This window comes from Manis javanica, chromosome 1 (assembly GCF_040802235.1).
Source record: "Manis javanica isolate MJ-LG chromosome 1, MJ_LKY, whole genome shotgun sequence".
Classification (NCBI taxonomy): Eukaryota; Metazoa; Chordata; class Mammalia; order Pholidota; family Manidae; genus Manis; species Manis javanica.
In genome coordinates, this window is record NC_133156.1 from 235,808,844 (window position 1) to 235,831,867 (window position 23,024).

Genomic DNA, 23,024 nt, shown 5'->3' on the forward strand with positions numbered 1-23,024 from the left:
CTCACAGGCCAGAAGAGAATGGCATGATATATTTAATGCAATAAAACAGAAGGGCCTTGAACCAAGAATACTGTATCCAGCACGATTATCATTTAAATATGAAGGAGGGATTAAACAATTCCAAGACAAGCAAAAGTTGAGGGAATTTGCCTCCCACAATGTACCACCTCTACAGGGTATTTTAGAGGGACTGCTCTAGATGGAAGCACTCCTAAGGCTAAATAGATGTCACCAGAGAAAATAAAATCACAGCAAAGAGAGCAGACCAACCAAATACTAACTAAAGGCAAAAAATAAAATCAACTACCCACAAAAGCAGTCAAAGGAAACACAAAACAGCACAGAACAAAACACCCAACATATGAAGAATGGAGGAGGAGGAATAAGGGAGAGAAATAAAGAATCACCAGACAGTGTTTATAATAGTTCAATAAGTGAGTTAAGGTAGACAGTAAGATAGTAAAGACGCTAACCTTGAACCTTTGGTAACCACAGACCTAAAGCCTGCAATGGCAGTAAGTACATATCTTTCAATAATCACCCTAAATGTAAATGGACTGAATGCACCAATCAAAAGACACAGAGTAATAGAATGGATAAAAAAAAACAAGACCCATCTATATGCTGCTTACAAGAGACTCACCTCAAACCCAAACACATGCACAGACTAAACGTCAAGGATGGAAAAAGATATTTCATGCAAATGACAGGGAGAAAAAAGTAGGTGTTGCAGTGCTATTATCAGACAAAATAGACTTCAAAACAAAGAAAGTAACAAGAGATAAAGAAGGACAATATATAATGATAAAGGGCTCAATCCAACAAGAGGATATAACCATTATAAATATATATGCACCCAATACAGAAGCACCAGCATATGTGAAACAAATACTAACAGAATTAAAGGAGGAAATAGAATGCAATGCATTCATTTTGGGAGACTTCAACACACCACTCACTCCAATGGACAGATCCACCAGACAGAAAATAAGTAAGGACACAGAGGCACTGAACAACACACTAGAACAGATGGACCTAACAGACATCTATAGAACTCTACATCCAAAAGCAACAGGATACACAATCTTCTCAAGTGCACATGAATAGACCACATATTAGGCCACAAAAAGAGCCTCAGTAAATTCCAAAAGACTGAAATCCTACCAAACAACTTTTCAGACCACAAAGGTATAAAACTAGAAATAAATTGCACAAAGAAAGCAAAAAGGTTCACAAACACATGGAGGCTTAACAGCATGCTCCTAAATAATCAATGGATTAACGACCAAATTAAAATAGAGATCAAGCAATATATGGAAACAAATGACAACAACAACACAAAGCCCCAACTTCTGTGGGATGCAGCGTAAGCAGTCTTAAGAGGAAAGTATATAGCAATACAGGCATATTTAAAGAAGGAAGAACAATCCCAAATGAATAGTCTAAAGTCACAATTATCGAAATTGGAAAAAGAACAAATGAGGCCTAAAGTCAGCAGAAGGGGGGACATAATAAAGATCAGAGAAGAAATAAATAAAATTGAGAAGAATAAAACAATAGAAAAAATAAATGAAACCAAGAGCAGGTTCTTTGAGAAAATAAAATAGATAAGCCTCTAGCCAAACTTATTAAGAGAAAAAGAGAATCAACACGTCAACAGAATCAGAAATGAGAAAGGAAAAAATCACGACGGACCCCACAGAAATACAAAGAATTATTAGAGACTACTATGAAAACCTATATGCCAACAAGCTGGAAAACCTAGAAGAAATGGACAACTTCCTAGAAAAATACAACCTTCCAAGGCTGACCAAGGAAGAAACAGAAAATCGAAGCTGGCCAATTACCAGCAACGAAATTGAATCAGTAATCAAAAAAACTACCAAGAACAAAACCCCCGGGCCAGATGGATTTACCTCGGAATTTCATCAGACATACAGAGAAGACATAATACCCATTCTCAAAGTTTTCCAAAAAATAGAAGAGGAGGAAATACTCCCAAACTCATTGTATGAAGCCAACATCACCCTAACACCCAAACAAGGCAAAGACCCCACCAAAAAAGAAAACTACAGACCAATATTCCTGATGAACGTAGATGCAAAAATACTCAGCAAAATATTAGGAAACCGAATTCAAAAATACATCAAAAGGATCTTACACCATGACCAAGTGGGATTCATCCCAGGGATGCAAGGATGGTACAACATTCGAAAATCCAGCAACATCATCCACCACATAAACAAAAAGGACAAAAACCACATGATCATTTCCATAGATGTTGAAAAAGCATTCAACAAAATTCAACATCCATTCATGATAAAAACTCTCAACAAAATGGGTATAGAGGGCAAGTACCTCAACATAATAAAGGCTATATATGATAAACCCACAGCCAACATCATACTGAACAGTGAGAAGCTGAAAGCTTTTCCTCTAAAATCGGGAACTAGACAGGGATGCCCACTCTCCCCACTTTTATTCAACATAGTACTGGAGGTCCTAGCCACAGCAATGAGACAAAACAAAGAAATACAAGGAATCCAGATTGGTAAAGAAGAAGTTAAACTGTCACTATTTGCAGATGACATTATATTGTACATAAAAAACCCTCAAGACTCCAATCCAAAACTACTAGAACTAATATCGAAATTCAGCAAAGATGCAGGATACAAAATTAACACACAGAAATCTGTGGCTTTCCTATACACTAACAATGAACTAATAGAAAGAGAAATCAGGAAAACAGCTCCATTCACAATAGCATCAAAAAGAATAAAATACCTACGAATAAACCTAACCAAGGAAGTGAAAGACTATACCCTGAAAACTATAAGGCACTGTTAAGAGAAATTAAAGAGGTCACTAACAAATGGAAACTCATCCCACGCTCCTGGCTAGGAAGAATTAATATTGTCAAAATGGCCATCCTGCCTAAAACAATGTAGAGATTCGATGCAATCCCTATCAAATTACCAACAGCATTCTTCAAGGAACTGGAACAAATAGTTCAAAAATTCATATGGAAACACCAAAGACCCCAAATAGCTAAAGCAGTCCTGAGAAGGAAGAATAAAGTGGGGGGTGGGGGGGGAATCACACTCCCCAACTTCAAGCTCTACTACAAAGCTACAGTAATCAAGACAATTTGGTACTGGCACAAGAACAGACCCACAGACCAATAGAACAGAATACAGACTCCAAACATTAACCCAAACATATATGATCAATTAATATTTGATAAAGGGGCCATGGACATACAATGGGGAAATGACAGTCTCTTCAACAGATGGTGCTGGCAAAACTGGACAGCTACATGTAAGAGAATGAAACTGGATCACTGTCTAACCCCATACACAAAAGTAAATTCAAAATGGATCAAATACCTGAATGTAAGTCATGAAACCATAAAACTCTTAGAAAAATAACATAGGCAAAAATCTCTTAGATATAAACATGAGCAACTTCATGAACATATCTCCCGGGCAAGGGAAACAAAAGCAAAAAATGAACAAGTGGGACTATATCAAGCTGAAAAGCTTTTGTACAGCAAAGGACACCTTCAATAGAACAAAAAGGTACCCTACGGTATGGGAAATTATATTCATAAATGACAGATGTGATAAAGGGTTGACATACAAAATGTATAAAGAGCTCACACACCTCAACAGAGCTCACACACCTCAACAAACAAAAAGCAAATAATCCAATTAAAAAATGGGCAGAGGAGCTGAATAGACAGTTCTCTAAAGAAGAAACTCAGCTGGCCAACAGACACATGAAAAGATGCCCCACATCCTAATCATCAGAGAAATGCAAATTAAAACCGCAATGAGATATTACCTCACACCAGTTAGGATGGCCAGCATACAAAAGGCAAACAACAACAAATGTTGGCAAGGTTGTGGAGAAAGGGGAACCCTCCTACACTGCTGGTGGGCACGTAAATTAGTTCAACCATTGTGGAAAGCAGTATGGAGGTTCCTCAAAATGCTCAAAATAGAAGTACCATTTAACCCAGAAATTCCACTTCTGGGAATTTACCCTAAGAATACAGCAGCCCAGTTTGAAATAAGACATATGCACCCCTATGTTTATCGCAGCACTATTTACAATAGCCAAGAAATGGAAGCAACCTAAATGTCCATTAGTAGATGAATGGATAAAGAAGATGTGGTACATACACACAATGAAATATTATTCAGCCATAAGAAGAAAACAAATCCTACCATTTGCAACAACATGGATGGAGCTAGAGGGTGTTATGCTCAGTGAAATAAGCCAGGCGGAGAAAGACAAGTCACAAGATTTCACTCATATGTGGAGTATAAGAACAAAGAAAAACTGACGGAACAAAACAGCAGCAGAATCACAGAACCCAAGAATGGACTAACAGTTACCAAAGGGAAGGGAATCTGGAGGATGGGTGGGAAGGGAGGGATAAGCGCCAGGAAAAAGAAAGGGGGCATTACGATTAGCATGTATAATGTGAGGGGGGGTGCATGGGGAGGGCTGTGCAACACAGAGAAGACAAGTAGTGATTCTACAGCATCTTACTGCACTGATGGACAGTGACTCTAATGGGGTTTGTGGGGGGGAGTTGGTGAAGGGGGGAGCCTAGTAAACATAGTGTTCTTCATGTAATTGTAGATTAATGATACCAAAAAGAAAAAAAAAAGACAAAGGTAGTAGTACCAGTCACCCTGGGTGGCTGGGAGTTAGGAGGATGGAAATAATTCGTAGTAGTAAGGAATGTAACCACAAACAGCTTGAAAATAAATTTACTTCTGTTTGGGGATATTGAGGTCTAGTAGATACTCATATTTCAGAATGTAAAAGAGTACTCAGTCATGTATCACTACGGGGAAGTTGGGAGTGTGGATGAGATGGTGGGGGGGGTTGCATTACTTCCATAAGCTTACTGCAGTTTATAGTGTGGCCTTTACCCATTTGAACGGAAACCACCAGGGTGGGGCCATCTTTCAGCGATGGATCCACAGTAATCAAGCTCATGTGATTGGTGTGTAAAGCCCACAGTCATTAGTCATTTACAGTGCGGTATAACTAGCACAAAGTCAGAAATACTTGTGTTGGCATAACCAGTATATTCCCTTTCAGGAGGCAGATACATTCCTCCCATAGGAATCAAATCATAATCAGGATGTTGTTTAATAATTGTGATATCAGGATAAGAGGAATTGGAGGGCTGCTCAGATGTTTAGTGACCATCACTTCCACAGCAGGGCATGGATTTGTCAGTCAGTTAGACTGACTGATTCACACTCTCCTAGACTGTATATTGGATTGTTTTCCTTCAGTGTCTGTGTTCCTTTTCTATTTCCATGTCTCTCGCTGTTCTGATCGACTCATCTGTATTTTTAAAGTATATTTATTTTACATACTTTTAGATTATATTCAAAATTTTCATTGTTATTAATTTGCTCTAGAAATATATATATCAAATCTAGACAAGAGAAAGTCTTTTCCTTCAGTGGTTGAGATATGTGTTCCCAAAGTATGCTGTGTTTATTTGTCTGAGAAGGTTTCCAAAGGAGGCCTTGACTTGGAGAAAGTTAACATTCGGTAACTAAATATGGGAGGCCAAGGGAGTGAGCCCGAAAGAAGCATTAGGGTGACACCCAGGTTTCTAACTAGGGCAGCTGAGTTCTTTCCCTAAGACAGAGAATACAGGGGGAGGAGAATCAACAGTAGAGTGTGTTAGGAAGGCAAATCTAATAATTTTTAAATGAATAAAGTTTTAATTCTCAATTGCCCATCTGTGGGTGTGTATGCGGATGTGTGTAGGAACACTGGGCCCAGTGCTTAACAGAAAGATTGGTGTGGTGCATGATGATTGAGGTATGTGTACTTAGCAGAGCTCTAAACAATTTATATTAACTCAGTCTTTGCAAACAACCCTGTGAAGAAGGGACTGTCATATTAACTCTGTTTTCATAGATTCATAAACAGGCACGGAGCTGCAAATCGCACAGCTAGGTAACAGTCAGATCTGTGAGTCATTAGCATGTACATATTGGTGTAAGTCATTCCAGTAAATATCTCAAGTGAATCCATGTCTTCCTTCAGTGGTTCATAGTTAAGAGGAGGAGATATATGTTCCCAAAGTATACTGTGTTTATTTGTCTGAGAAGGTTTCCTCAAAATGGATAGTGGTCTACCGAAATATTTGAGATCCTTGATTATTTTAATGAAATATTTTCTCCTGGCAGCAAATTATCAGTCAGATTTTAGAAACTGTGGTCTTAAAAGCAGACACTTAATGGATCAAAGGAAAAAAGAACCCATAACTATCCTTAAAAATTTAGGTAGTCCTCTAAAAGAGGGTTGGGAAACACGTGCCTTTTATAGCCACCTCTTACTTTTGCACATACTTAATAGGAAAGAGCTTTAGTACTTCTAAATAAATCTGAAATATTCTTTGCAAATGTGAGGTATATGTCCCATACATAATGTTATTCAGCATCTTGGATTAGCTTTGTGTTGCAGATTTGGGAGAATGGCAACTCTTCACAGATTGGTGACCAGAAATTTTAGTTACTCTAATCACTGATTGATAACTTCTCTTTATTCCATTACTTCTTCCTTCCCACTCTAAAAAGGTCTTTCAGTAAAGGTCTGAGTGGGAATTCTTTCTTTGTCTGGAAATGTCTTTATTTTGCACCTGCTTTCGTATGGTACTTCAGTTGGTTATGGAATTCTAGTTGATAGTTTTTCTCTGCATTTTGAAAATACTTGATTGTTTTCTAATGAAAAATCAGCTGTCAGTCATATTGTTGTTTCTCCCTTTATAGGTAATGTGTCATTTCTCTGGTTGCTTTTAAGAATTTTCTTGTCTTTGGCATTCTGCAGTTCTACTGTGATAGTCTAGGTATGAATCTATTTTTATTTTATCTTGCTTGGGATTTAGTGTGTTTTTCTACTCAGAAGATAATTATCTTTATACCACTACTGGGAAACTCTCAGCCATTACTTCAGAGTAGCATCTCTTCCATACTCTTTCTGTTCTCTTCTGGAGTTCCTGTTGTACATTATCTTAATTTAGACTGGTATCTTAGACATCTCTCTTTGCGTCTTTTGACTTATCTACAATTTTTTTATCTTGTTAGTTCTTTGTTCTGTTAGGATAGTTTTCTTCAAATATGCCTTATGTTTTACTAATTTTCCCTTTTTTTACTCAAAAAACTCTCCCCTTTCCCTCCCCACTTACAGGCTGCCTTTTCTTATTCATTGTATCTTACTCTTTTCCTTGGCTTGTTTCTTGTTTCTTTTTTTAAAATTTCTTCGGTTATTTTAATCAAGAAAATTTCAAACAAAAATAAAGAGAATGATAAAAATAACCTCCATGTGCCCATTACCCAGCTTCAGCAGGTAAGAATTGTTTTGTTTACATGCCCATCAAACATCCCTCCCCACCTTAATTTGAAGCTAGTCCTGGACAGCATCTATTTAATCCATAAATATTAAAATATATATCTTTAAAAGGGTTTTCAATTATTTTCAAGAGGTTTAATGTTATATTACACATTGTACACTATTCTATTCTGTAATTTCATGGTTACTAACCATCCTGTTTGCTGATTCCTCATTGTGGTGAACCTGTCTGTCCCTTGAGTAGCTTGGTTATTTTTAATATAGATGTAACTTTTCTTTGAAACTTGTGTGTGCCTTTACACAGTGGTTTTAAAGATTTGTTTCTGCTCTGCATACTATAAGCTTCAGCACATTTTACACACATAATCAGCCTGTGGACTGACACATGGTACGAAATAAAAATTTGAATAGCACCTGCATAGAACTCCAGGGTTTGGGTTTGAGTTTCTCATGGGAGACTACACCCTTCACTCCCTGGAAAAGCCCAGGAAATAGCTTTTTTGCTATTTCTTAGCAAAGACACAGTTTTTCTAGGGTCCCTACCCCTGCACAACACTGTCATTGTATTGTAAGCTTCCACTTTTTGCTCTGTTCCATCTTCCTATCGAGTACCTGGATATCTCTTCTTCCTTTGGAGGTTGCTGTACTTTTTCTTCTATTTTGTCTATTTCTACTTACTATTTTAGAAGAAGGGAAAAATCTGCTCAGACTCACTGTGTCAGGTTTTTTTATTCATCTATTTTAAGGTGACAACTCACAGATTTCTTAAGTCTTCCATACCATGAGTGAGTGAGGTGTACAGGCCTCTGTGTGTATTTTAGTCTGGTGTACAGCTATTTGGGTAACATTTAAAATATGTTACCGTTTCATATGGTCAGGTAGACAATACACTAAACACATCAAGACTTGTCTTTCAATTGGAAGTCTTCTGTTCATGTATTTTAGTTGTGTATGTATGATTTATGATTTAAATCAAAAGGTCACATTAACTTGTTTCTCATATTGGTCAGAAATGTTGATAATGTTACATCTGATTTAATATAATAGAAAAATATTAGCAATTGTAGTTTTATTGCCAAAATCTTTAAATACATGAAGTTCATATGAGATACATCTGGAAAAATGAACTAATATCATTAACATATAAAGAGTTATTACAAATCAATAAAGAAAAAACTCACTAGGAAAATGGCAAAGGATATAAACAGACTGTTAAGAGAAAAGGACATTCAAATGTTCAACTTCATTTATAACAAAGCAAATTGCAAATAAAACTAGAGTAAGATATTGCTACCTTATTAGATTGGAAAAGTTTTTTTTTAATGTTTGATAGCACCTTGGATTCAGAAGGATGTTGAGATACAGGAACACTCATAAATTGCTGGTGGGAATACAAATTGAAATTGCCTCTAGTGTGGACAGTTTAATAATTTATCCTAAGTTTCAAGTGTACATTTGGTGACATTGCTGGAAATTTTGAAAGATTTGATGCAACTTAAATGTTCATCAGATAAGGCTACTTAATAATTATGCTATGCCCATATATTGGGTACTGTGAGACAAGTTATAAACATACAGATATGAAATGGTCGTAGATGATTAAATATGGGAAAAGGAAGGTTAATTAAAACATGTGTTGTATGCTAACATGAGGGAGGGCGGATATACATGGATTTAAAAGTATAAAATACCCTAGAAGAATGTGCAGGATTAGTCATGATGGTTGTCTTGAGGGAGGAGAACTAGATGTTTAAGGACTCAGGGAAGGGGGGAGAAACTTTATTTTTCACTTCTAATTTTGTGTGATATGTATGTATTACCTATTGTTTTAATGGAAACTGGAGTTTCGTGCGTGAAGTTACAAATAAGGGGGAAAGTCTTGTGTCAAATTTGGATATGCCACCATGAGTCATGATTTTTCAATAGAAAAGTTTGCTGATGAACAAATCAGTGAGAGAACAGAGTGGGGAGACTTATTTTTCTTTAAAAATACTAGAGGGGTAGTTAACTATTGCATGTAATTTTGATAAAAAAAATAATTTAGAAAAACAAAATTCAAGGGAGTGCCGTAAGGTAGTGCTATGTACGAAACTGTTGCTGTTCCATCCATTTCAGCATGTTGCCATGCCATGACTGATGTTCATGAGTCTTCCTGTGTGATAGGCACTGCGCTAAATCCTTAACATACCATTTACAGAATTTTGTGAATAAAAAATATTAAGCATTTTTATCTAGAATGCCCTCTTTCTCCATGCTTTCTGCCTATTTGTAAAATCCTATTTACCCAAGTAATTTGATATCATCTTAAGAAAAACTTCCAATTCCTTATGAAATAGTTACTTCCTCATTTGCACTCCTATAGGACCTCTGTATTTACCTTTGACTCACCCAGTGTTTCTGAACAGGTATAAGGGAAGCAACAGTGACATTGAGTGGGTGGGGATCAGTGATATTAGGCGTCCCTTAATGTTTAGACATATAGTCCTGTGTAATTAATTGTACAACTGCTCATTCATTTAGGTAGGACACTCACAGTTATCTGAGGCCAAAACCTGATTTTGTTTTGTATTTAAACATAAAGTTTCTTTATTTTGCTGGTTTTAATGCATATAGAATTAACCAGGAATGTAACTACCATGTAAAATCCAAGAGAAGATTGAACTTTTAAATGAATTTAAGATAAAAATATTATTCTAGTTTGTTGAATGCCATGGACTATTATCACTGAAAACAAATGAGTTGTTTTGGAAACATTTGAAGTGATGGTAGGATTATTCAGAATAATTCACTTCTAGAGGTAGAATTAGTATTGGTGTTTGGTTTTTTTCCAAATGTTCTCTAAGACATGGGGTTGAGGAGGAATAGTTACTATGCTAAATTTGCATCAGTATTATTTTTGACAACTTTACTTCTTTACAGTGTTTATGATATATTGCTTTGTATTACAAATCCCTACTTATTTTTCTGAGATTAAGTTTATTCTAAGGTCCTTCAGCATCTCCTAAAGTGACCTGTAGGATAACTTACATTCTTCTGACCTTGTTCATCTTTGGGTTTCTTTGGTTTAGAATGTCCTCAATACTAGTCCATTTTGTAATTCTGGGTGATAAGTACACTGACTAATTCACAAACCTCAGATTCTCAAAAAGGAATGCGCTGCTTGTACTCTACCTCTCAGTCAGGTAACACTGTTGGGATTGGAGGGAGCCCCAATCTCAGCTCTCCAACCCTCCCAGGATCATAAAATTTGTTGGTTGAAGAGTTACAAAGGTGATCTGCTTAATTGACAAGAATAACTGTGCAGGAGAAATTAATGAGAGAACTTTTAACTACATAAATGGTCCAACAAATTCCCTTTCTCTCCTGATTTCTTACCAATGACCTTATTCAGAAAGAGTCTCTTAGCATGTCATTGTTTTTTCTCTGATTTGTATTTTTCTAATCAAAACATTTTTTTTAAAAAAAATGTTATGCCTAGGCTATAATATACCTTAAGTATTTATAGTCTTTATTTTATTCTATCTGGTATTACTAAGTGGTATTGATAATACCTGATGCAGCCATGATTGTTTTGGTAAGACATGAAGCCGAATCCAGTGTCTTTTAATTAGGCTAAAATATACGTCTCTACTACTGCTAGCATACGAAAAGACAGAATTATTCTGTACCTGTTGTTTCCTTCACAGAGAGCTAGTGGCATCTGACAAAGAACCATGATACCTGGCTGAAACTCCAGGATGGAAGTAATGCACAAGTCACTTTATAAAAGCCAACACTGTCAATCGTACGTAATGGCTATATGCAAACTAGTAATCAAAGTTGATAATTTTTAGAAAGGAAAAGTTTATAGTTAGCTTGTGAGCGGCTGTGTAGTTGCTAACGCAGTAGCTGTTCAGCAGCTTTCCGAATCCTTGGAAGGCCAGTGTGCTGGTGACAGTCCTCGTGTGCCACGCCCGTGTCTGGCTGGGTGACTGAGGAGGGGTTGGTGCTACAATCACATTCCTTTCCTCATCCCATGTCCTTATCCAGACTTTTCTCAGCCTCTGCTACCACACTTATACCACACTTAATCACAAAGTACTAGGTCTTAAAGATAAGTAGTAGCTTTTTTTGTAACAGTAAATCAAGTCTTCACCAGAGCTGATACCTTTTTGGAGATTCTGTGTAGGATCTGGTCTTAACTGACTCATTTGGGAGAAAAAGAAAAGTGAATTCTTAGTGTGAGTATAAACAGGTGGTGGTTCCCACAGTGTTAATACTGTTTGCATTATTTGATGCTACCTTTCAGAATCCACTCTTCAATTTTTTTTGTAAAGATAGTGATTACTGTGGGTCAGTTAGAGATTTATAAATAAATGATCTCTTTTTTGGCAATATATCTATTGCCACTCCCTCCCCATAAAAAAAAAAAAGCAACCCTATAAATTCAGTTGTTCCATAGAAATAGTTTTCAAATTTAAAATCATTCATGGTATATAAATAACAATGGTGTTAGAGAAAAAGTTACAGTAGTATGATTTTCTAAGATTTTGGGGAAGTTTCTCAGGTTCATTTTTTAAGAATAACTGATAAAATTGTATTGGTGCTTAATAAAAAGAAAATCTTAAAAAAAATTGTATTGGTGATGTTGAGCAAAAGAAATTACGACAGCCTGATCCTTAAATTCATTGTGCACTTAGGAATCTGGTGGTAGGAAAGCAGCATTTGTTTTCTCAGTTACCCTTAGTGTTTGGGTGTGGCTCTGAATGACATCTATTGCTGCAGTTTCTGGCCCAGCAACTTTCCAGATTTAAGCCACAGTTTTGATACTTGCCACTTTTATAATCTATAAACTTCTGGAGCTATGTCATTATATAAGTTTACTATAATTTTAACTTCCCTGAGCTTCAGACCTTAAAAAAGATTCTTTAAGTAAATTTAAGAATTTAAAGCATTAAAATAGATTTTCTGTTTATTTCCTTTAAATAACTTATAGGTGTAATGTTGCATTTTGTTGATCAGGTGAACAACAGAAATGTTCTTTGTTAGAATTACATTTTCTGAACTTACCTGTAAACAATTTTTTTTTAACTTTTCAGTCATATATTTACATGAATTTGAAACAGTCTTCCTGGGTGCTTATTCAAACTTTACAATTTTGTATTATAGTTGGTATGTTTATATAATATTAACTGATGATATCTGGCTATTTTTCTAAACTGCAAACATGATCATATCTGTTCCTTGATTAAATTTTTTCACTGGTTTCACATTGCCTACCTAGATCAGTGCTTCTCAAACTCTTGTGTAGGCAGAAGAGTGGAACACCTAGCTGGCTAATACTAACATTTACTGAGCATGTAACATGTGGAACTATACTATGCTTTTACATCTGCTTATTGGTTTTACTCCCAAAACAAACCTATGAGGTACAGTTGTTAGTATCTTAAAATTTCTATGAGGATTTTGTTCTGCTTCATAATATTTGTTATTAAAAAAGTATTTTAAAATTACTTAGCATCAAATAAAATTGGTAATCCCAAGAAGATACCATACTTGTCTTCTCTGACTTTATTCTCCCTGGCACACCTTGTACAGATACCTCAGTTCGAGATGCACTAACTCATTGCATCTGAGTGCACATTTCATTGAATGAAATGAGGGATAAAAGACATACTTAAGTAGTAACCCAATTTTTAAAAATAATTATATTCAGTAGACATGACTGTTGAATCACTGTGTAAGTTTCTGGACCAGGGCCATGATGACTTACTTGTTCCATGATTATGCTATTCTTTGTACCTGATGTCTTAAAATGTTTTGTTTCCCCTTCCTAAAATGATTTGCATAGCCCTGTTTTCTAACTGCTACATTCCTGTCTTTCCTCCTTGACAAGTCAAACATCCCTTCCCTAGGGAAGCCTGTCTAACCATCTCCAGCAGAGCCAGTTACTCCCTCTCTATGCTTCCCCAGCCACCTTTTTACATATCTCTTAACGCCTGGAATATGGTTAATGATGTGCTTACCTCTTTTCTTACTAGACTGTGAGCTCTTCAAGGGCAAGAACTCTATTTTGTGTCTTCATTATACCTCTTCTGGTCAAATACAGTGCCTGGCACCTAGAAGGTACCAGTAAATGCTTGCTCGAGTGAACGGATGAGTGAGCAGACAGACTTTCTAATTAATGTTGTATGTAATTTAGTTTTAATTATTAGAAGCTATGATTTGCTATGAGCCAAAGCATTCAGCTAATGGCAACCACCTGACCAGCCCATGCTCCAAATCCAAGGTGGTACATGCATAATTACTGTGATAGTTAATGATTCAAATGCATATTCATTTGTGTTCTTGTCTCTAATTCAAATACCATTTTATTAAGTGCCTAACACTTTATCTCATTTCTTTCAGGAATTGTTGGATAAGTATTTAATAGCCAATGCAACTAATCCAGAGAGTAAAGTCTTTTATCTGAAAATGAAGGGAGATTACTTCCGATACCTTGCTGAAGTTGCATGTGGTGATGATCGAAAACGTAAGTATATTTGGTTTATGGGTAAAGCTGAAATACAAAAATGGAAGGGGGAGGATAAATGGGACACTCTGACAGTAGTCTCTGAGTAGTCTCCAGGCCTTTTGTAACTAAAGATTTTGTAATCTACATGTAAAAAAATATTACCATATGTTCTCAAAAATGAAAACATAGTCATAAACTTACATTAAGTACCCTTTTTGAAAAATTAAACCCCAACTCTATGATTATAATCTGGTAAGATTTAAAAAAAACAGAATTTTTTTACTCTTTAGGATTTTGTTCACCATACCTTCAGCCACGGAGTCTTTGGTATATGCTTTGAGCCATTCTTTTATGTTACATGGCCTTTGGTGTCATCATATCTTGAAACTTAAAAGACAGCTGGAAATCACATGCAGAATATAGGAACAGAATGTACTTTCTCTATTTGACATATTAATTTATTAACTGCTACCTATTTTGAAGGATCATAACATTGCCTACTAATTATATATAACCGAATTCCTAAGGAGGAAAGGTAAAATGAGAGTATTATTGCTGTTACGTAATTTGTCATAGAAATCATATAGGAAAGAGAGTAACCAAGTTGCTAACTTGATTGTAAAAAAAAAATCAAAGTAAGTATATGAGCAGTGAACTCAGTCTCCTGAAGTGTTGGTATCTGAATATAATATAGGTGCAATTAAATATTGTATATGTGCCTACTATGAAATTTATCAAGTCATAGGTAGAAGTAGCACTTAATTCCTTTTATTTTTCTAATAAGTTTATTATTTTGTGCCTAATTTTGTCTCATCTAAAGAGTGCCTACTCCCACAGAATTAACTGCAGTGAGACAATTTTACCATCCCAAATATCAGTGTAATTGAAGATGTAAGGAGAAAACTGCTGTACCCTGCTGTAACAAAATCTGTATGCTAAACTTGTTATTGTGTAATTTCTGTTGCCATAAACATAAACAAAATTGAATGTGACAGATATTTACACAGAACTGAACATTTGAATGTCAGCAAGTCAAGGGGATGTCTAGGAGACTGGGACACAGCCCCAGCATTAATCTGATTTAACCGTTTTTGGCCGATTGACATTTTCTAGGTATTTACAGCCTTGTTGCTGAGACATTTTACTACTACTCATTGTAGTGTTTCCTTACAGGCCGGACAGCAAAAGCTTCTTAGTATGTGAGAGCTATACTAGCCATATTCAGATCAATTAATGTACCATTTCAGAGGAAGTTAAGTTCACGTATTCAGACCATAAAAGGGTAACTTGGTTTCTTTTAGGTCATTATTTCTAAGGCTATAATGTGCCAGTGGTCTTGTTCAGAAAACCTACCCTTTACAAAACATGATGGATATAATAGATTAGTATTGGGTAGGGGATGAGGAGAAGGTGACATTTTAGGCCAGCAATCAAACTGATCAGAGTAGATTTTGTTCTCTATATTGGTACTTTAATACTGCCTTTCACATAATACATCTTGATACCAAGGATTTTACAGAAAAGTCACAAAAAGATTTTGGTAGTGATGATCTTTGTGAAGTGTTTTCATTATTTTGGGAAAGAGTGTTACAGCCAAACTTACCCCTCCCCCCCCCCCCCAGTTTTCTTGAGATACTGTTGACATACATCAGTCAAATGATTTTTAATTTTCATTTCCAAGTAATAAAATAAGACATGAAGTAAGAAAATTATTTTAGCTCCAGAGATAGAAAAATCTGATAGGCTATCTCATGGTTTTTTTTTATTAAACTGATTATAAGCAAGCAACATATAAACTAGTTTTTAAATACCCAGTACAAGATAACGTGTTTTGGTTTGCTATGGTGGTTTTAAAAGAAGGCTACAGAGAAATACCTGGTTCTGCATGAGCTATCAGCATATGTTAAAGGTGTTAACATGCGGTATACTGGATGAATATTTTCAGTATCATGCTTTTTTATTTCTTTTTTTCCCCTCACAGAAACAATAGATAATTCCCAAGGAGCTTACCAAGAGGCTTTTGATATAAGCAAGAAAGAGATGCAACCCACACACCCAATCCGCCTGGGTCTGGCTCTTAACTTTTCTGTATTTTACTATGAGATCCTTAATAACCCAGAGCTTGCCTGCACACTGGCTAAAACAGTAAGTTGTGAGTCCAGAAATACTGTCTTTAGGTTATTTGAGATAACAAGTAAGTTGATTTCTAGACATTTTACTTGGATATCCAGGGGTGATTTCTACTACATTTGGATATCTCCTCCTTTTCTTACAATTATGACCATCTACCACTGCCCCTCTCAAAATTTTACTCTCTCAACTATGGTTTATGATCAATAACATCAGTCTAAAGATCATATTGGTCAGAGTAACCAAGGAAATGTGAAAGAAATGTAAAGGATTGGAAAGTAATGTCTGCCAGGTTTGATCACTAGAATAGCTGCATTCCTCAAAGTGTTCGAGAGTGGGAGAGTATAGAAGGGGTTTTGCAATACTAGTTCTTATTGGTAAAAAGTACTCTAGGCATAACCACCGTGCTGTGTCTCCTGTGAAAGAGTTAAGAAGTACTTGTTTCCTGACTCAAGTACAGATAGCTCTGTAAGTTTCGGGTCCTGCCAGCAAATTCTTACTCATACTCATAAGGTCATTCTCATAAACAGAATCTGAGGAAATTACTCCATTGAGCTTTGTCTTTAATTAAAAGTAGAATATAAAGGGGATGTTCATCTGTTATAAAATTGGCTTATAATTGTAGAGTAACCACTTTGTGTCAATCTAAATATTGTTTACCGTGAATATTAATGTTTATCAGGCTTTTGATGAAGCCATTGCAGAACTTGATACACTGAATGAGGATTCATACAAAGACAGCACCCTCATCATGCAGTTGCTTAGAGACAACCTAACAGTGAGTTGTTCATTCTTTTAATTTTATTTCCTTTTCAGGAACAAAAGTACTTTTATTTTGGACTCCCTATCTCTGGGGGGGCATTTATATAAGAACCACACTTTCTCTTAGAAAATTAATATATAGAAATGTATTAAGTTCTTTCTAGTATTTGGTAAAAGAGGGCCATTCTTCTGTATGCAGATTTCCAAGTTAATCAGGCAGTTTTGTGAGACCTTCCTGAGAGGGTACTAACATTGCAGGAACTCATAATATTAATGTCATTGGCCATCTCATTGGAATGAAAATGTTGATAAATTATGTTAATATGGAGAATTAACATAGTTTCAGTATTTTCTTCTTTTAGGTAAACTAGCTATAGCAACTTAAAGCCTCTGTAGGTATCTGACCTTTCCTAAAATCATGTGAAGTGCCTGGTTCTAAAAAACTTTTACTATGTGAATTGTACGTGATGTTCTACAGGCATTCGATAGGAAGTAAACCTGAATCTCAGTTTTCTTCCACCTCTGCTGCTAGGCCAAAACCTCTGTTTTGCTTCTCTTTTTAAATTTTTCTCCTCACTTCTTAGATAGGCAAATGATGAAGGACAAAATAATTGGAAAAAATACATAGTTTGAGCTTTAACTTCACTGCTTTCATAGGTTCAAGTAATTTGATATTTCAAAATCTTAGACAAAATGTGACAGAAAGGAATACTTTTTAATATAAATGTAATTCTCCTGGTCCCCCAGTTAGTGCTTTTATCTTTTGCTGGATAGGATTTTTTTTTTTTTTAGCACCATATTTGTTCAACTTTGCTAACCAGAGAAATTATGAAGACACTTCATTCCCAGCCACTAGAAATGTCTGTTGTTATGATGTAACAACAGAGGAATGATCAACATAAAATAAACATGTTCTATAGAAGAAAGGCAAACTGAGTGATTATACCTCTTCCCAGATGTACAGTGGAGCTCTCTATCTTTAACTGGTTTTGTTTTTCTCTCTTACAGAGACATTTCTTCAGGGATATTTGTTATGTTTGTGCCATTTATTTTAGTACCTTAACAATAACTTAAAGATCATGTAAGATTCTAGCCTTCTAAAATTGGCAGTAGCATCTTGGTATTGTGGTCTAATATAGAAGTCCATTTTGTGAGCTGTTGGTTATAGCCAGTATTCACTGTTCCCTTCTTCACTCATCATTGCATCCTAAAATTAGGCCCTCAAAGATCTGTTTAACTGAATACCCGACCTAATCAGGACCTCTTCCTGAACGTCTTTATTGCGCACATGTTGCGTCCTTGTAGCTTTATCGCCCACTGCTGTTTAACTTTTGGCAGCACACAAAGCCTGCCTGCCTCTTTCCCATCTGGTAGCCCTTCAGACACTTAGTATGACCATGTTTCCCCCAGAATGGTTTGCCTCATTAATCTAAAAAATTATATTTCAGTAGTTCTTTCAAGAAGAGCCTTAGGCTGCTGGGGATGGAGAGAGCATTAAATTCTAAGGATGTTACCTTGTTTTTTCTGAAATTAGAATACTTTCAAAAATAAAGAGAGAACTTTAAAACACTCAAGTAGGGCATATATCTATGTCATTTTGTAAATACATAGTGAAAAGTCTACAGAGATATACTTTTGGAGGAGTTGGTGGTAGTATTTGGAGTTTTGAGAAATAGAACTTTTAGTCTTAGTCATAGTCCCTCATTTGAATAACTTCCTCTGATTTTTTTTTTTCCTAGTTATGGACATCAGACAGTGCAGGAGAAGAATGCGATGCAGCGGAAGGGGCAGAAAACTAAGTGCATACAGGGTGTCGTCCTTCCCCCCATCAAGAAACCTTTTTACTCATCTCCATTCCTTCCTCCATTTGGATATCCTATAGCAAGGAAGCCCATTCATGTGTATGGAATCAACTGTTTATAGTCTTTTCAGCTTTGGGAAAACTCCATTCCTTGATTTGTGTTTGTCTTGGCCTTCCTGGTGTGCAGTTACTGCTGTAGAAAAGTATTAATCGCTTCATTTCATATAAACATACGTAACTTCCAGACACTTATGTAGAGGACTCAAAGTGTATCTGGTATTTAAGTAATCTGAACCAGTTCTGCAGGTGACTGTGTTTTGTATTACTGTAAAGATATGAACATGTAGTTAATTACAATTTAAAGAGTGTTCTACATAACTTCTTGATTTCTACATTCCCTCCCTTCTCTTTGGAGCTTTCCTTTCAGTAAGCAACTTTTCCATGTTTTTCATGTATTCCTTTTTGGTAGGAATCAACAAGTATTAGATTGAATGGAAAAGCATTTGACACTTCTGGGCTAGGGTCACAAATTGAAATGCCTCCTGTGTCATACATGATGGAGGTCTTGTGTGTCTGACAACAGGGAGCTTCCTTATTCACTCTTCATTTGCTGCTGTTTAAGTTGGCAACTTCCCTTCCCAATAAAAATTCACTGACACCTCCTGCCTTTGTAGTTCTGGTGTTCACTTTACTATGTAATAGGAGTAGCATGTTGCTGCCAGAATAAAAGCATTGCTTTTGGCAAATTAAAGTGCATGTCATTTCTGAATACACTAGAAAGGGGAAATGAATTAAAGTACACAAGTCCAAGTCTCAAACTTTAGTACTTTTCCATGCAGATTTGTACACATGTGAGAGGGTGTCCAGTTTGTCTAGTGATTGTCATTTAGAGTTGGACCACTATTGTGTGTTGCTAATCATTGACTGTAGTCCCAAAAAAGCCTTGTGAAAATGTTATGCCCTATGTAACAGCAGAGTAACATAAAATAAAATTACATTTTATAAACCATTTACTATGGCTTTGTAACAATTGCATATTCATATTTTGAGGGACAGGTGAATTTACTACTTTCTGAAGTTTATTGATACTTCCCTTTTATCTTCTGTAAAATGCAGTCATGAGACCCATATTTCTGCATTGTGATTCACTTGTTAGGGATGTCTGGAAATGTGTAAAATTGGATTTACATGGCTTAGAAGTAGTGTTTTATCTTAGGTCAGTTTTGTGGGTCATGTCTTCCTCAGATGTAAATGGTATCTGGTGAAATATTACATAGAATAAAGTGGACCTTTTAAAACTAGAAAAGTTAATTATGTGATTGTGAGTGCTTTGGCTGGTGGTAGAAATATGCCTTGGTGGGTATTCAGACAGAATGTCAGAGTTCAAAAGAAACTTGTCCAGTTTTCAAATAATTCCCTTTGTAAACATTCAGTTGTACCATGAGTGATTCCATATAATTTTGGTTTTATTATATCGCAATGGTTGTTACACTGATCTGTCTTAAGTATTGACCTGAGAATTTATTCTAAAGTCAGAAAATAATCTGAAAAATTAAGCTGTGTAGGATTATCTTTTCATCTCCTAAAATGTGACTATGAATGAGGTTTCATTTGCACTTGATTTGTTTTCTGAGGGGAAATAGAGACACAATTGGATGGGACTTGGGGAAATACCCATTTAAATGCAGTTAATAGGACTTCAGTCCCCAATAATCTAAATCAGTAAGATACTGTTGAAATAAAATTTTCAGTAAACATGGGAAGAACATTGTGAATTAGAAAAAATTTTCATGTCTTAATAAAGTAAGTGCTGAGTAATCACTGTGAGTACCAAAGTAGCCTTCCTTCTTAAAGGGCAGATTACTCTCAGCATTTAGTCCCAAGTTTTAATGTCTCCCCTGCTTTAGGAAAAATCAGCATCTTCAAAAAGGGTTCAGTATGTGCTATCTCCTTTTGACCATCTGAGTTGGGGGCCCCCTTGCATTAGACACAGAGGATATGTACAGACCACTGCCGAAAACTCAGCGGGAGAGGACACCTGTCCTCGGGAGAGGGGCAGGTAACTGAAGTTTCTGGGTGAAGAGGATTTAAAGCCATGTTTGAGCTTTCTCTTTAACTTTTTTGATTACTTTCTGAGAGTTCAGAAACTTTAAATGTTAAACCTGTTTTGTAGTTAAAAGTAACTTAGCAGTTTTTCCTTTAAAATGTCATTTAGGTTTCAGTAACTGAAAATAATTTGGGGTTGGGGGGAAGGGTGCATTCTAACACTGACCGTCCGAAATAGAAGCACTTAGGATTTCTGCTCCCACCTCAGGACATTCAGCTGTGATTTGTTCTCGGGCTGGGAAAGAACAGTCCTTTTTTATTTTTTTTGACAGGATTTGGTAGAATACGTTCATGTCTATAACATTTTCAGGAGAGACTGGTACTTTGTTTTTTAAAATTAAGAATAACACTAGGAAGGACATTTAAAGATGTGTAAAAATTCTGATAGGACAAATTCATTTGAGAAGATCAGAATCCTATTCACTTATTTTTAAATGGTATGATTTTTAAGCAGTTGAGCCAAACATTCAAAAATACTCGAGAAGGCCTATAGTAGGCACTGAAATGTGACTATTTTTGTCAAATTATGAGCTTGATTTTATTCAGACTGATTTCAGGTATCATGAAACTAACACTTAACCTTATTCTTTATGGTTTAGGAAGACTTTCATGTTAAACTTATTAAGACAGTTGTGCTGTATGTTTATTCTGCCATTTATTGTCATCCCTTCTGTAATTTGTGTTTAATGAGCTTTTTAGGAGGGTTATCATGTATGTATATCATGTCTATTACTATTGAATTTTGAGGACATTACAATTAAGTATTAATATACATCACTGCCACAGTAACAGTGATCCATTCAGCAAGTGCTTAAGGACCCTGTAGTACCTGAAGAAAATGGAGGTCATCATGAATCCACTTTGGGCAAACGGCATCCTTTGCTTAGCCATATCACACTTATAAATAGCTATGCCTTCAGAGCTGTAAAGGGAATAAATAACCACCTAGGGGAAAAGGCTGGAGGTTTCCCCATCATAAGTTTGAAATCGTAACACCTCAAGCATGCCAAAAAATGATGTGCTCCTTTTGCTTCAATTTTAGGGGTCCAGCATTCGTTGAATTCCATCTGGTGCCAGGTCATGTGCTATGCACATTCGTAGCAAATAATTTCCCCTTGATAGACAGGACATCTGATCAGGAAAAAAAATGGAATTAAGTGTCCAAAGTTAATTGTCCATTAAGTAGCAGACAGTTTTGAGTACAGAAGCTGCATCAAGTTCATTTCTGTGTCACCTGTGGGTGCTTCAGCTTGCTTACTATGGTAAATAATAGAATTATCTTTTTTTTATCATATTTGGAAGTTTGAGCTTTTTTTTTTTCCTCCCCTCTTCATCAATTTTCCCCTTAATTTGTCAGTTTTGCCCTTGAGGAAAATCGCAAAAACAGGTCAAGGAAAGCTAGGACATGTTGGACCTAACTTGCAGTTACAGAAACTAGTACAAAAATATTAACTGACTTTCCCAAGGTCCCAGCAACTAGCTGTTTGGCCTGAAACTAGACAACCAGATGAAAATAACTCCTAATTCTCTAACTCCTAATTCTGGCTAAATAGAGAATAATTAGAGAATAAATAAAAATTATTTCTTCTTGTCATTCAGATTTAGAAAATGAAGCCTTTGTACTTCTCTGGAAGTGTTTTTAAAGTTGTAAGCCCTCTAGTCTTCAAAAAGTAGGGAAATAATATTCATGACCAAGCATTTGTCAGATTTATGGTTCAAATACATTTTTTTATGTTCACCCTGAAGGCCACCTGTATTGTATGCTCAATGCTTCAGTAGAGTGGAAAGGCCATTAGCCAGGGTTCTAGCCTGTTTCCCACTAACCAGTAGTAGCTGTGTTCTTGGGCCAGCATACTGGGGGCCTGCCTCCTATGTTCACAGACCCTGCTTTTAAGCATCTTCACAAATATAACTCAGTTTCATAAAATTGTTGAAGTAGATTTTCTCCTATGGGTGAGAAAACTTGCACGGAAGCTAACGACATGTCCTTGGACTTGGGTCCTCGTAGTGGTGTCAGGGTTTGGACCTGGGTAATCTAAAATTGGTACTCTTAGCTACTGTGCTGAGGTGCCTTTTTTTAGAGATTAAAGCAGTGACAGTAGGTAAGTGCTCTGAAGCTTGAGGTTATGACCACTTAACAGATTACTGCCAGCTTTTTTTTCTCTTTTTAACAAACGAATGGAAAATACATGGTATGTTAATAAGGGTCACAATTTGTGAAGTCAGTTTATGTGAACAGTGGGTTGTGATGTAATACTGATTTCACATGAGTTTGAGAGCCATTGTTTCTAGACGGTCTTAAAGGCTTTGCAGTCCATGTCCTGGGCCTGTAAGTTGTTC

At 36.1% G+C, this 23,024-nt stretch overlaps 1 protein-coding gene across 1 annotated transcript in view; it reads left to right on the forward strand.

The window, feature by feature from the left end:
• YWHAQ (tyrosine 3-monooxygenase/tryptophan 5-monooxygenase activation protein theta) overlaps nt 1–19,587 on the forward strand; it is a 37,128-nt gene extending 17,541 nt beyond the window's left edge. Inside the window, exons 3-6 of the mRNA XM_037026503.2 lie at nt 13,780–13,903; nt 15,867–16,030; nt 16,698–16,793; nt 18,517–19,587. Of these exons, the coding sequence (XP_036882398.1) occupies nt 13,780–13,903; nt 15,867–16,030; nt 16,698–16,793; nt 18,517–18,576 (444 nt within the window). The 3' untranslated portion in view covers nt 18,577–19,587. The remainder of the gene's footprint in view (nt 1–13,779; nt 13,904–15,866; nt 16,031–16,697; nt 16,794–18,516) is intronic.
• Nucleotides 19,588–23,024: the final 3,437 nt, after the last annotated feature.